Source organism: Euprymna scolopes, chromosome 32 (genome assembly GCF_053919585.1).
Source record: "Euprymna scolopes isolate OS-2025 chromosome 32, ASM5391958v1, whole genome shotgun sequence".
NCBI classification, from domain to species: domain Eukaryota; kingdom Metazoa; phylum Mollusca; class Cephalopoda; order Sepiida; family Sepiolidae; genus Euprymna; species Euprymna scolopes.
The window spans coordinates 9,310,050-9,324,129 of NC_136513.1; the positions used below are offsets into that span (position 1 = coordinate 9,310,050).

Below are 14,080 nucleotides of genomic sequence, written 5' to 3' on the forward strand. Positions count from 1 at the left end.
AGGTATCAATAGTTTTCTAGCACGGTAGAGAGAGCCTACATTCTTCGCAGCGGCCCTTGCAATGTTTTCAATGTAATTGTTCCAACTCATGTTTTCTGTGAACGTTAGGCCAAGAAGTTTGAAAGATGTACTCTCAGATAGAGAGTCACTGGCCATTGCTATAGGTGGCAGAGAAGGTTTCTTGTAATTATTGAAGGAAACTAGTTTAGTCTTGGCAGCATGAATGTGGCCATCCATTTTTGTCCCCATTCCACTACAGATTGGAGGTCATCCTCTAGTGTTTTTGCCATTTCTTTAGATATGTGTTCATTTGTTTTCCTGCCATGCCTGTTATAGAGTGTGGTGTCATCAGCATATATACCCATCTCAGAGGCAGCTTTGTCGGGGAGGTCATTAATAAATATTAGGAACAATAGAGGTCCAAGGATAGACCCCTGAGGCACTCCCGCTTTTATATCATATTGTTTAGATGTACGACCGCCGAGGACAACCTGGAGTTTTCTCTTATCTAAGAAGGATTTAAATATGTTAAGTATTCTCCCAGTGATACCTTATCGCTTTTCGTAATTTTTAGATATGTTACTATAGGAGACTTGGCAATTACGTTGCTACCATTTGTTTCACTTGAAATGTAATATTTTTTGTTTGTATAATATAAAAGCGCTGAATCATCGATAGAATACGCAGAGATAAAGACTATAAATGGAAGAAACATTGTACGAAACTCATAGCAGAGGCGAGCATAGTCCCTATATATAATAAACGAGGCGCAGTTTTACCCATCTGGACCAAAAGAACAACGGATGACACATACAAATTTATTATGTTAACAATATTAGCCATTACCTTATTTAACTATGGAACGACATTTTGGACACATTAATTCGTAATATTAAAACATTACATTTATTCCTAGGCGCGACATCATCATCGTCATCATAACCTACAGAGAAAGAAGTTCTAATTTTGCCCCTCTATTCAATAAGTCTTCTTATGACCTCATTCTTCACCGCGCGAATTTATACTTTTTCCTACTTTCCTGTGTCATCATTAACTGGCTACTGAATTCATACACATCGCATACTCTTACCACTTTTCATCTATAGAAATTATGGTGTATCCTTTTCCGTATACACAGGCTTTCGATTGTCTGAACTCTAAGCGTTCCTACATTCTAGTTTAACGGTATCAGCCTCAAAACTAAACTCCCACTTGCATTTCAATATGGCCTCTTCCTATCACATACATACGAAAGATAAACCTTCTGGATCATTATTTATCGCATTAAACACACCGACAGCGCATTACACTTGTATTTGCACATTAAAAAAACATTGCGGTGTGTGTGACATTAAACTAATAGGCCGCATAAATTTCCGCACGCGTGTGTTTGTGTTTACACATATACATGTGCGTGTGTTTGTTTTTGTTTGCTTAAGTGCGTCTGTGTACGTGTGTATGTGTGCGTGTGTGTGTTTGTGTACGTGTGTGCGTGTGTGTTTGTGTATATGTGTGCGTGCGGGCGTGTTCGTGTGTGTGTTTGCGAACGTGTGTGTGTTCATATATGTGTCTGTGTCTGTCTGTGTGTTTGTGTGAGTGTTTGTACCATAAATCGATTAAGCCGCATAAACTTGGACACGTGTATTGGTGGTATACACTTATATGAGCGTGTGTGTTTACTTTTTTCTTGCGTGCGCGTGTGTTTGCTTTGAGTATGTGCATGTACGTTCGTGTGTGTGTTTTTTGTTCATATGTATTCGTTATGTTAACATAAACGTGCAGGACCAGAACAGATACTACACTTACAACCATGGCTCGAAAAAAAAACTTATTATATTTACTGTTTCGAAGACGGTAGTAAATAAAATCTATTATATAAATCTAACCTGTCTGTTTGAATGCATGTATGAATGTTTGTATGTTTGCCTAAAACTTTTTTCAGCGGTATCGGACAGGGTCGAAACCCGTACCGTCTGAATAATATGTGAAAATTAGAAAAAACGGTCAATTATCTCCTATGAAAATAGACGTTTGCAATGAAGGAGGATAGCAAAAAATCATTCCTTCATGACAATTTAGCCAAACACGCATGCGCGAAAAACGTTCTTTCTTAAATTTGTGTTTAAAAAAAACTATGTTACTTTGCTGACGTCATCTAGGAGCAATGGTTAACGTGACAGCATGGTTATTTAAGGTTGAACGTTTGAGCCGAAATAAATGTAATTTGTTTTTCGATTTTTAAAGTTTGAATATTTAAACAGAGTTATTTATGACATTTTTCGTTCGCGTTTTCTTTATTTTCCCTTTTTTATTTTCCCATCACATTCGCTATTTTTTTTTTTTTTTTTTTTTTTTTTTTTTTTCCCCGGATTTTTTAAAAAGAAGTGTTAACATTTAAACATTGTTTTTTCGTTCGTTTATTCTTTATTTTCCATTTTCTTATTTTTTCATCGCGTTTACTGATTTTTTGTGGGTGGTTGTTTTTTATCCGATTTAAAAAAGTTTTAACATTTTTTCTTTCGCTTATTCTTCATTTTCACTGTTATTATTGTTTTGATTCACCCCCCGCCCCGGCAGACACATCACCACACCCGGGCAACGCTAGGTACCCCCTCTCTAGTAAGTATAATAATGTTGCTATCATCATTTATGCCGCGGTCTCACAGAATAAATTTCAGTGAGGAAATATTGGTAGGGTGAATTTAAACCAAAGTTAGTTGTAGAAAGATATACAAGAGAGAGAGAGAGAGAGAGAGAGAGAGAGAGAGAGGCGAGAGAGTGAGGAGAGATAAAGAGAGAAAAAGAGAAAGAGAGAACGAATGTTTTTTTTTTTTTTTTTTTAAATGAAATAAATAAAACTCTGAATCGTAATTAAGATATATTCACATGTTTATTATTTACACTGTGTGTGTGTGTGCTTAACGATCAAAATCAACTCCAGACAATACACATCAATAATCGTTAATCTCCTTATATCGCTGCAGATTAAGCCGGATTAACTCACAAATCAGCGTTATTTCTAAGTGCATGTCATTGAGCAAAATAGTGTTTTTTCTTTGTTTTGTTTTTTTATTTATCCTGGTGCTGATTGGATAGGATGGTTACAAACTAGAGCCACGTGACCGTTTCTTAAATCTTCATTGGATTCTTGACTGGTGATTTGATTTGGTAAGCGCCTTCTTAGAAAAATGAAAGGATTTTGGCGGGAATTTGAATGCAGAAAACCTCCGCGTCGTTTTGGTTGACAAGGGCCCACTCCACAATGACTTGAAGCTGTAATAGAAAGAAAGATGAGTATAAACAGATATACACAGATAAGAATTCAGTCGAAAATACGAATGATAGAAGGAACAGTCACATTTTATATGAGTTGTTCTTAGGTACTGAATCCTCCTCCGTATATATATATATATATATATATATATATATATATATATATATATATATATATATATATATATATATATATATATATATATATGAAATTTATTTATACAAACATTGATGGCTACATATGTGCATACATGTTTCTGTAATCACCCGCTTTGGGGGATTACGTCTTCAGGCCAAGAGAACTGATATTTCAAACAAAAACATTTTCTTATTTCGTTTACAAAGTTAGAATGTAACATGGATAGGGGTTATAAGCGGGGGTGGGTGGAAAAGTGAGGTCTTTGAAGATAATAAACATCTTTTTTATTTCCCTTTTTTTATATTCCCTTTTTTTTATTAGTTCATCTATCCCATCTTTTGGTTTTTATGGCACAAGGTAGTTGAGAATGTGGCATTTTTGTCTTGCGGTCTGTAAATTAAAGACATTTACATGGGCATTAAGTACTGACCGGTGCCGTTCAATCCACACACACACACACACACACACACACACACACACACACACACACACACACACACACACACACACACACACACACACACACACACACTAGAAGCAAACATACGCTTATATCTATACTCAAGAGTGTTGTATTTTACTCACACACACTCACACACACGCGCTGGAAACAGGCCATAACTATATCGACACAGGAATAAAATTAAAATACAAAATTAAAATAAATTAAATAAATAAACAAAATAAAACAAAAACAAAAATAAAAACAAAAATAAAACAAAACAAAAAACAAATAAAACAAGCCAAAAACAAAAATAAAACGCCGAAAGTTATCAAACTCCTCACGCATACATATATATAAATACACGTATATATACCCACACCTTGATACAACCGCGCCTATATACACATACACACACATATATACACATACATAGACATATAATGCTCATATACAGTTATAATATGTTTACATCTCTACCTACATACACAGTTATATCAGTGCATGGACGCTCAAACACAGGTATCCATGTACACACCTGGATACCATACATCATGACTGTTATTATATAGATTTTACGCTTTTAAATCCATATCTTTCTTTTTTGGTGTTGTCATCCTTATCAAGTAGAAAAAAGGTAGCCTTCCATTTCATCCTTCTGAGTAAGTCATCCATTTTCTTTATCAATTTTAGTAAATAATCCTTGGTATTTGGTGTGGGAATGTTCTTGAGTGACGTATCGAAGTTAATCCTTTCCATGTTTGTGTTTTAATGAAGACACGAAGTAAAGTGCTCTACTATGTAGGAGCATTTGTATTTAGCCAGTAGAGTTTAGTTTCCTAGAAGTACATCCAATGAAACAACATGTGTCTACCAATGAAACAACATGTGTATATATATATATATATATATATATATATATATATATATATATATATATATATATATATATATATGGATGGAAATGTATCAAAAAGTATACGAAAAGTATAAAAGCTTATAACTTTTCTTTATTCGTTTTCAATTGGTGATGGGTAGGAATACAAAATAATATTATGAAAAACAATTTAAAAACTTGTTTTGCAGGTACATAATTTTTGACCGATCCTTCAGTCTTCATCGGTGTAGTGAAAGTATGAGCATGCACGGAGAAAAGGGGAATGGAAAAAGAAGGAATGAGGAGGAGGAGGAGGAGGAGAAGAAGAAGAAGAAGAAGGGGGAGGAGGTATAGCCAATGAGAAGGTGCCACGTCAGTTTTAAATATATACACATATAAGTACGCACATACACACATGCACACAGTACATATACACATATAAACGAAAAATTAAGAATTAAACAGTAAATAAAAATGAAGAAACTCGCCTTTAACTGTCCAATCTTTTGAATTCTAACGATATTATTTATTCCAAGAGAGAATAAGAATTCGAAGGATATAAGAGGTTATGAGGAGAAACGTTATGGTGCTAATTTGTAAATCAACGGCTATTTCTCGTTCGAAAAAGAACGAAAACATCGTTTCCAAATTGAACCGTTTAAAGACAGAAACGAAACGCTACTTTTATTAATTCATATATTAATACGTACATATACATACGTATACAAACAAATACTCACATGTACAAATATATACATATATATGTATATATACACACATAAACGCATGCATATATGCACATATACATATACTAAGAAATACACATGCACATACATGCATGTTTGCGCATATACGTACACGCAGAGACAGCTATACATATATACACAAGTCTAGATAAGCGAATGTAGGGAGAGAGAGAGAGGGAAAGAGGAAGAGAGGGATGGGAAAAGAGGTATAGGTGTTCGAGAAATACATATATATATATACGGTAATATGAAGAAAATTAACACTTAAAGAAAATGTGTTTAAAAAAAAACACACACACATACATACATGTACACACATACACATATATCCACATATACATACATACACATATACACACACACATATATATATATATATATATATATATATATATATATATATATATATATATATATATATGAATGGAAATGTATAAAAAAGAATACGAAAAGTATAAAATCTTATAACTTTTCTTTATTCGTTTTCAATTGGTGACGTGCAGGAATACAAAATAATATTATGAACAAAAAATTAAAAAACTATTTTATAAATACATATATATATATATATATATATATATATATATATATATATATATATATATATATATATAAGTATATATATATATATATATATATATATATATATATATATATATGCATACATGCATATACATATGTACACATATACTGATATGTGCATACACTTTCAGGTACATATACACATACACTCGCATAAATACATACATATATGCGTACATAATACGCACACGCATACACATACATAGACCAATGTGTATGAGAGTATAAAGAAAGAAAAATTAGGGAAAATATGAAGGTTTCGGAAAGAATAAACAAGAGAGAGAAAGAAAAAAGTTTACCCCATCTCACCGTGGATTTCAGTCCTAAGGAAAATGTTTATGGAAAATCTTTGCTGTTATAAAAATTTTATTATATATATATATATATATATATATATATATATATATATATATATATATATATATATATATATATATATATATATATATATATATATATATTATTATTATTATTATTATTATTATTATTATTGAGCACTCTTGTATTAACCTCATTAACACTTCATTGGTTACTTTGCCTCCAGAAAATGTTTTTTTTTTTTTTTTTTTTTTTTTTTACAAAGGCATCACCACATTATCAAGGCCCAGAGGCCACTCAAGGATAAGGGTTAAAGAGTGTACAGTAGAAGTTGGTCAATATAGTAATCATTAGTAATGAAAATTTGGTAAATTTAATAACTTATATGGAACGGCTCATCAAGAACTTATTTACTTTAGACTTGAACAAAACCATATTGTAGTCAGCCGGAAAGCAGGAAAACGGAAGACAATTCCACAGGCGTGCAGTTCTAAGAAAGAAGCTTTGTTCATGGAATCTACGTTTAGGTTTAGGGACAGATAAAGAGTGGGGGAAATTATTGATAGTGTTTACAGCTAGACGAGTGTTTCTTGTGAAAGTTTGGCGAGGGGGGACCATAGATTGAAGCTCAGTTGAACACTTTCCATGAAAATAACGATACATCAGAGACAAACTCGCAACATCTCTTCTGTGAGATAGAGGTTGCAAGGAGGAGAAAAGGACATCTCCTACGAGGCTACGAAGTCTATTTTGAACTCTATCAAGGCAGGCCAAGTCCTTTCTAGCAGCTCCTGCCCAGATGTGGCAACAGTATTCCATCCTTGGACGTACCTGGCTCTTATATAGATAGAGAATAGCATCAGCAGTGAGATATCTACTGGATCGATAGAAAGATCCCACCATTTTTCCAGCGGCCTTGGCAACAGATTTGATATACGTGTTCCATTTAAGATCAGGAGTAATGGTCAAGCCCAGAAGCTTGTCAAAACTTGAGGCCTCCTGAAGACGAGAGCCATTCATTTCAATTGATGACAAATGTGGATTAGAATGTTGATGATGTAAAGAGAGAAGCTTGGTTTTAGATGCATTAAAAGTAACCAGCCACTCCTTTCCCCATTGTACTACGTGCTCAAGATCAGAGGAGAGAGAATTGGAGAGAACTTGGTCGTTTACTGTCTTAGATGTGGTACCATAAATGGTAGTGTCGTCAGCATAAATGTCTACAAATGATGTAAGGATATGATTTGGAAGATCATTAATGTAGATCAGGAAAAGAGTTGGGCCCAGGATGGATCCCTGAGGGACACCGGCATTAATACTGTGAGCTTCTGATTTTTGCCCCTCAACTACTACTCTTATGAACCTATCAGAAAGAAATGATTTAATAATTGAGAAGACTTTTCCAGCTATACCATAGCTAGCGATCTTATGAAGTAAACCTTTATGCCATACCCTATCAAAGGCTTTAGATATGTCAAGAGCAATTGCCCTAGAAAGATTGCCACCGTCGAGAGATTTGCTAATCCTATGCGATATAACTGTAAGGACATCTGCTGTAGATCTAGCAGAACGGAAACCATATTGAGTGTCACTAAGAAGGTTATTTTTGTTGAGATGTTTGATTACTTCTGTATTTAATACAGATTCTAGCAACTTACTCATGACGCACAGGAGACTTATTGGCCTGTACTGAGAGGGGGATGAGCGATCACCTGAATTCTTAAATACAGGGCATACTGATGAGATTTTCCAGGGAGATGGGAAACTATTCTCCTTAAGACAACGTTTAAACAGTTTTGTAAGTATGGGCGCTAGTTCAGGTTGAAGTTTTTTGAGTACTATAATTGGAATACCATCAGGGCCAGTTGCTTTACTGGAATCAAGGTTTTTGATTAGCTTGGCAACATCACGTACAGATATACGTATATCACGTAGCGTGTTTTCTGATACAAGAGGAAATATTGGGGGTTGGCGGTCTTGGTCGCAAAGGGTAGAATTAGCTGCAAAGTTCTTGACAAAGAGTTTGGCTTTGTCTGATGCTGACGAGATTACCTCAGGTCCATTGATAATAGTTGGGATGGAGCACACGCTTCTGTTCAGGATTCTGTTTGCTATTTGCCAAAACTGGTGGGAACCAAGCCGCTGCTCAGCTACTTTGGACTTAACAGATTGAGCATATAACTCTCTTGCGTTCCTTATTACTTTCTTACAATGGTTGCTGGCAGTCCTGAAAACGGCTTTAGTTTCCATACATCTATTACGTTTGAAGCAGTGGAAAAAGTGATTTCTGTGCGCAATGGCAGCAGCACATTCTGGAGAGAACCATGGCTGGCTGTTAGGTTTTTGCTGAAACTTTTTAGAGGGTATGAAATGGTCAATACCTACAATTAACCATTCAGTTAGGTCTAATACTATAGAGGACACATCCTTTTTAAACATGGAATGCAGAGGTAGATCAGATATAAATGTACGGAAGCTATCCCAGTCAGCCTTAGTGTATCGATATACTGTACGATGAAGAGGTACGTCTGGGGACTTATTACATTTCATTTTTATCTTAATTGATACAACAGAGTGGTCGGAAGATCCAAGAGGCGACAGAACACAAACTGAACATAGTTCAGGGCAAGTTGTGAGAAAAAGGTCTAGTAGGCTCGCATACTGGCCGTCATTATCGGGCACACGGGTAGGTTCCTGAACAATCTGAGTGAGGTCATAGGCAATGGAGAAATCATGACAGAACCTCCCCTCATCATCGGTCTTGTTTGAGTGGGTCAACCATTCGACGTTGTGAACATTGAAGTTAACTTGAAATATATATATATATATATATATATATATATATATATATATATATATATATATATATTTATATATATATATATATATATATAAGCAGGTTGTCCGGCATTGCCCGGTCGTAATATGATATTTTGATTAATCCATATTTAATATTCGTGCGCACCACCGAAAATCGAAACCAAAACGTTTAGCTTACGAATTACTTTTTCCTTTGAAGTTAATGACTGTATTATAGTGACATGTTTACTGCAGAGCTAAAAATTAAAACATGAACCAATAGCTATTACGTTGCACATGCATATTTGTATGGCGTCGTTCGACCTTCACCTGGCAAATTTCATTTTTAAATTTAATTTCACACTTTTGCGCCAATTTTCCCCGGCTAAAACCCGAATACAAAGTTTCGCATGAGTTCGAATACCCTATATATTAAGTTTCATGTCTGTAGGCCAAAAACTGACGGAGGAGTTTGGTAGCCAAAAATTTTTTAACAAAAAATATATACACATAAATTAATATATTTAGAAGGAGTTTTGTGTTTATTATAAGCTTTTTTGCGTAAATTTTATGCAAGTATAAACTATGTAGAATATCTGCATGAATATAATTACACGTAATAGTTAACTAAAGGTAATCATCCCATAAGAAAACAGAAAAACTAATTACGACATTTACGACAGTGCTCTACCCAAGGAGAGGGGCGCTTAAAGTATAGTAATCCACATACAGTACTGTTTCGCTATGTCACAACTATATATAAGAACCAAAATTACTCAAGACTCATAGAACTCGGAAAATTATCAACGAAGGAAGCTTCTCGAGTCAACAAATTTCGGTTCAATGATAGAACGAAAATAATCAGGATTATCAAAAATAATGTTCAGAATATCCAGTCAATATTCAGGGAAGAGGTTAATTAGCATAAAATCGTTTGAAATCATTTAAAATATTTGGGATTTCGTGGAATCCTCCACAATCTACCTGAATTATTCAGAATCTTCTGGGATCATTATGAATCGTCCAGTCTCGAAAGATCAAGGGATACTCCCTGTAGAGGCAGCTGCGCGTGTAATTATGAGGCAAGGGTTGAGCAACGCGCCAACCACACATGCACTGCTTGAGTCCAGTGACAAAGAGAAGTCCAGGACGACTGGAAACAATGGCGAAATTAGCGGAGAGCACATACAGCAGCTGGAAGTCCCAAATGGTCACCCATTTAGTACTGACCAGGTTCAATGTTGCTTAACTTCGGTGATTTAACAAGGAACCGGTGTGTAAGCGTGATTAATCCTGATTAATATTGAAACATCAAAAAAATTTTTTAGTTCTTTCGGAATCTTTTAGAATCTCGCAAAATCTTTGTTTGTTTGTTGTTTTTGTTTGTTTTTTTTGTTTTTTGTTTTTTTTTGTAATTTTCGGGATTTTCTTATTGAGAGAAAAAGGAGAATACCTTTTTATTCCGAATTAAAAAAAAAAAATCAATCACAAAAATCTTTGTCTAAATGATACACATTTAGTACCTGATCATAATCATCAGTCTTTTCTCTCGTTGGATCGTCGAATGGACAACAATGCACAGGTTTAAGATATAGAATCGATTTATTCCGTAAGAATATTTGTAAATTGATTTGACCGCTTATTCAGGTTGGCACTTATGGCGGCATTTAAAATCAAAATAAATACAGAAATACCTGTATGACGTACGTGCCAGTCATGGGGCGAAAAGAAAAATTAAAAAAAAATCATGTAATTTGTTCAAGTAGTTTTATTTTTATTCAAGAAAATCAAGTTTGACTCTGTTTTGATACGGTGAAAAAAGCGGGCAACAAATCAGTGGACAAGAACAGACAACCTTAATGCACGTGTAAACTGTCAAAACACTCACTGATTACCTCCCCTTATTATGTTTTCTAGTAAAACATGGCCTTGGCAGTTACTTCGGCTAACATTTACGTCCTGTGGTGACTTCAATGTTCAAAATGTTGAATGGCATAACCACTCAAACAAAACGGACGAGGAGGGGAGGTACTGTCATAATTTCTCCATCGCCTATGACCTAACTCAGATTATGCATGCACCCACTCGTGTGCCCGACATTGACGGCTAGTATACAAGTCTCTTAGACCTTTTCTTACAACTTGCCCCGAGCTATGTTCATTCTGAGTTCTGTCCCCACCAAGATATTCCGACTTCTTGATTATCTCAGTTAAAATATAAACAAAATGTAATAAGTCCTCAGATGTACCTCTACATCGTACAGTATATCGATACTCTATGACTGATTGGAATAGCTTCTGTACATTTATATCAGAAATTCTTCTTCGCACCATGTTTAAAATGGAGTGTCCTCTATAGTATCAGATCTGGCTGAATGGTTAATTATCGGAATAGATCGCAGCAAAAATCCAACAGCCAGTCGTGGTTTTCTCCAGAATGCACACAGAAATTACTATTGCCACTGTTTTTAGAGAAATAGGTGTACTGAGACTAAAACCGCTTTTAGGACTGCCAGCAACCACTGTAAAAGAGTAATAAAGAACGCAAGAGAGTTGTATGCTCAGTCCGTCAAATTCAAAGTAGCTGAGCAGCGACTTGATTCCCATAAGTTTTGGCAAATAACAAACAGGATCTTGAACCAAAACATGTGCTATATCCAAACCATCATCAATGGACTTGAGGCAATCTCATCAGCATAAATAAAGCCAAACTCCTTGCCAAGAACTTTGCAGCAAATTCTATTCTATGTGATCAGGACCTCTTAACTCTCATATTTCCTTCTGTGTCTGAAAACACACTATGCGAGATAAAAATAACTGTGCGTGATGTTGTCAAGCTTATAAAAAATATCGATCCCAGTAAAGCAACTGACCCCGATGGAATTCAAATTATAGTCCTAAAATGTTTCAACCAGAACTATCCACCATACTTACAAAGCTGTTTAAACGTTGTCTTGCTTCCAAACATCCTGAAAAACATTCAAGATGAGAACAGTAGTCCGAAAAATCCAAATAATACGAATAACCAACCCTCATCTAAAAAATTCAGAAACGACATTGTTTGTGCCTTTGGTTTTGCAGAACATGATTGAGTTTTGCAAAAGGGAAATATAAAAAACAGTAAAATCAATGTTTGATGCATTATTGGTCAGGAAACCAATATCTTCAGACAGCCTTATCTAGTGACACGATTCAGATACAATAAAAAGCGTTAATTATCGATAATGTAAATAAAAGATTTTCCTATTGTATTACAGTTGCACATGACGGTCGCTTGTTATTAGGTTTTAAACCGACGCTACCGATGACTTATCTCATCTAAACTTTCTGTGTATATATATATATATATATATATATATATATATATATATATATATATATATATATATATATAATTCATTAAACTAGGAAAGTGAAATAACAAACGTATGCATATACAAAATAAATTTTACCTTAGGATAACACATTAAAAAATGAAATAAATAAATAATAATAACAACTATAATAATAATAATAATAATAATAATAATAATAATAATAATAATAATAATAATAATAATAATTAATTAATTAATTAATTAATACACAAATAAATAAAAAGTATAAACAAAAACACAAGCAGAAATTTCTGAACACATCCAGATTAAAACTATGTCACCCAATACAAAAAAAGATTGCCCTATCACTAAACAACGAACAAAGAAAGGGGTTAATTGCACGTCAAGGAAATCTCTGCTTGATAAACGCGCGATCATTGATTGCGATAGATTGGTGTGTGAATAACAAATTATCTGATTGGCTAATTACCCAAATCAACATCACGTGAATATCTAAAGATACGCAGTAACCCGCAATAGTCTCAGGAGGATTAAACGCGAAAAATTATGCATACATATGTGTGTGTGTGTGTGTGTGTGTGTGTGTGTGTGTGTGTGTGTGTGTGTGTCCCCGTTTTCCATTTACAAAAATTTAATTAAGTTTTTTTTTTTTCCATCCTTATATAGTTCAATTCTCTTTTATAATTGCAGACTTTTTAAAAATCGGCTTATGCAAGTGCTAAGTCTATTTCTATTTATCAATTTTAGTTATGGTTTTTTTTTTGTAATCATTACATAATTGATAATTATAAACTTTTTAGAAGTCGGATTATATAGGTGCTAAGTCTGCGATAGGTTAACTTTAGTTTCTTTTTTCCAGGAATTTAACTGCATTATTTATTTTTTTTTACTCAAAATTTCTTCAGACTATATATATATATATATATATATACACACAGTAGTGTTTGAATATATGGTTAAGTACCAGTTTTAGTCACTTAGAACTGCTTTTCAGTTTTAGACCAAATTTCAAACAATTATTACAGTTTATAGACCACCTTCTCAGCTATATTGTGAAAAAAATATTTTACAATTTTCGTTCAGTAACACAAAAGTTATGATAAAATTACTGGTGTTCAAAATCGTAAAAATTCGTAAGGAGGTGAGCGACGTTTTTAACTACTGGTTTCCATACCAACATCGTCGCTCCAACGACTATTGTTGCTACCAATTCACCGCTCTCGCAAAAAGAGAAGTAACAAGTGAAAGATAGAGAATGAAAGGGGGATAATTCGGGGGAATTTTATTGAAATCAAACAAGAGCCGTACATTGCTATTACATATGTGTACATTATGTTTATGGGGCCCAAAAAATAAGATTGAAATTAAACAAAGAACAAGTTAATTCACTAGAAGCCCGGAAAAATCATAGATTACAATAGAAAAATGCGAGCATGAAAAGTAAAGGACTAGTTGTTATAACTGGAAAAAAAGGACAAGATATTCTAGTAAAAAATATAATAAATTTATAACTTAAAATATTGCAGCATTAAGCATAAAAAAATAATTTAACATTATATAACCAATT

At 34.0% G+C, this 14,080-nt stretch overlaps 1 protein-coding gene across 1 annotated transcript in view; it reads right to left on the minus strand.

The window, feature by feature from the left end:
- Positions 1 to 2,863: 2,863 nt before the first annotated feature.
- The window catches only part of LOC145256102 (NPC intracellular cholesterol transporter 2-like), a 34,656-nt gene continuing 23,439 nt past the window's right edge, over positions 2,864 to 14,080 (minus strand). The window contains exon 4 of the mRNA XM_080114689.1: positions 2,864 to 3,273. Within this exon, the coding sequence (XP_079970815.1) occupies positions 3,181 to 3,273 (93 nt within the window). The 3' untranslated portion in view covers positions 2,864 to 3,180. The remainder of the gene's footprint in view (positions 3,274 to 14,080) is intronic.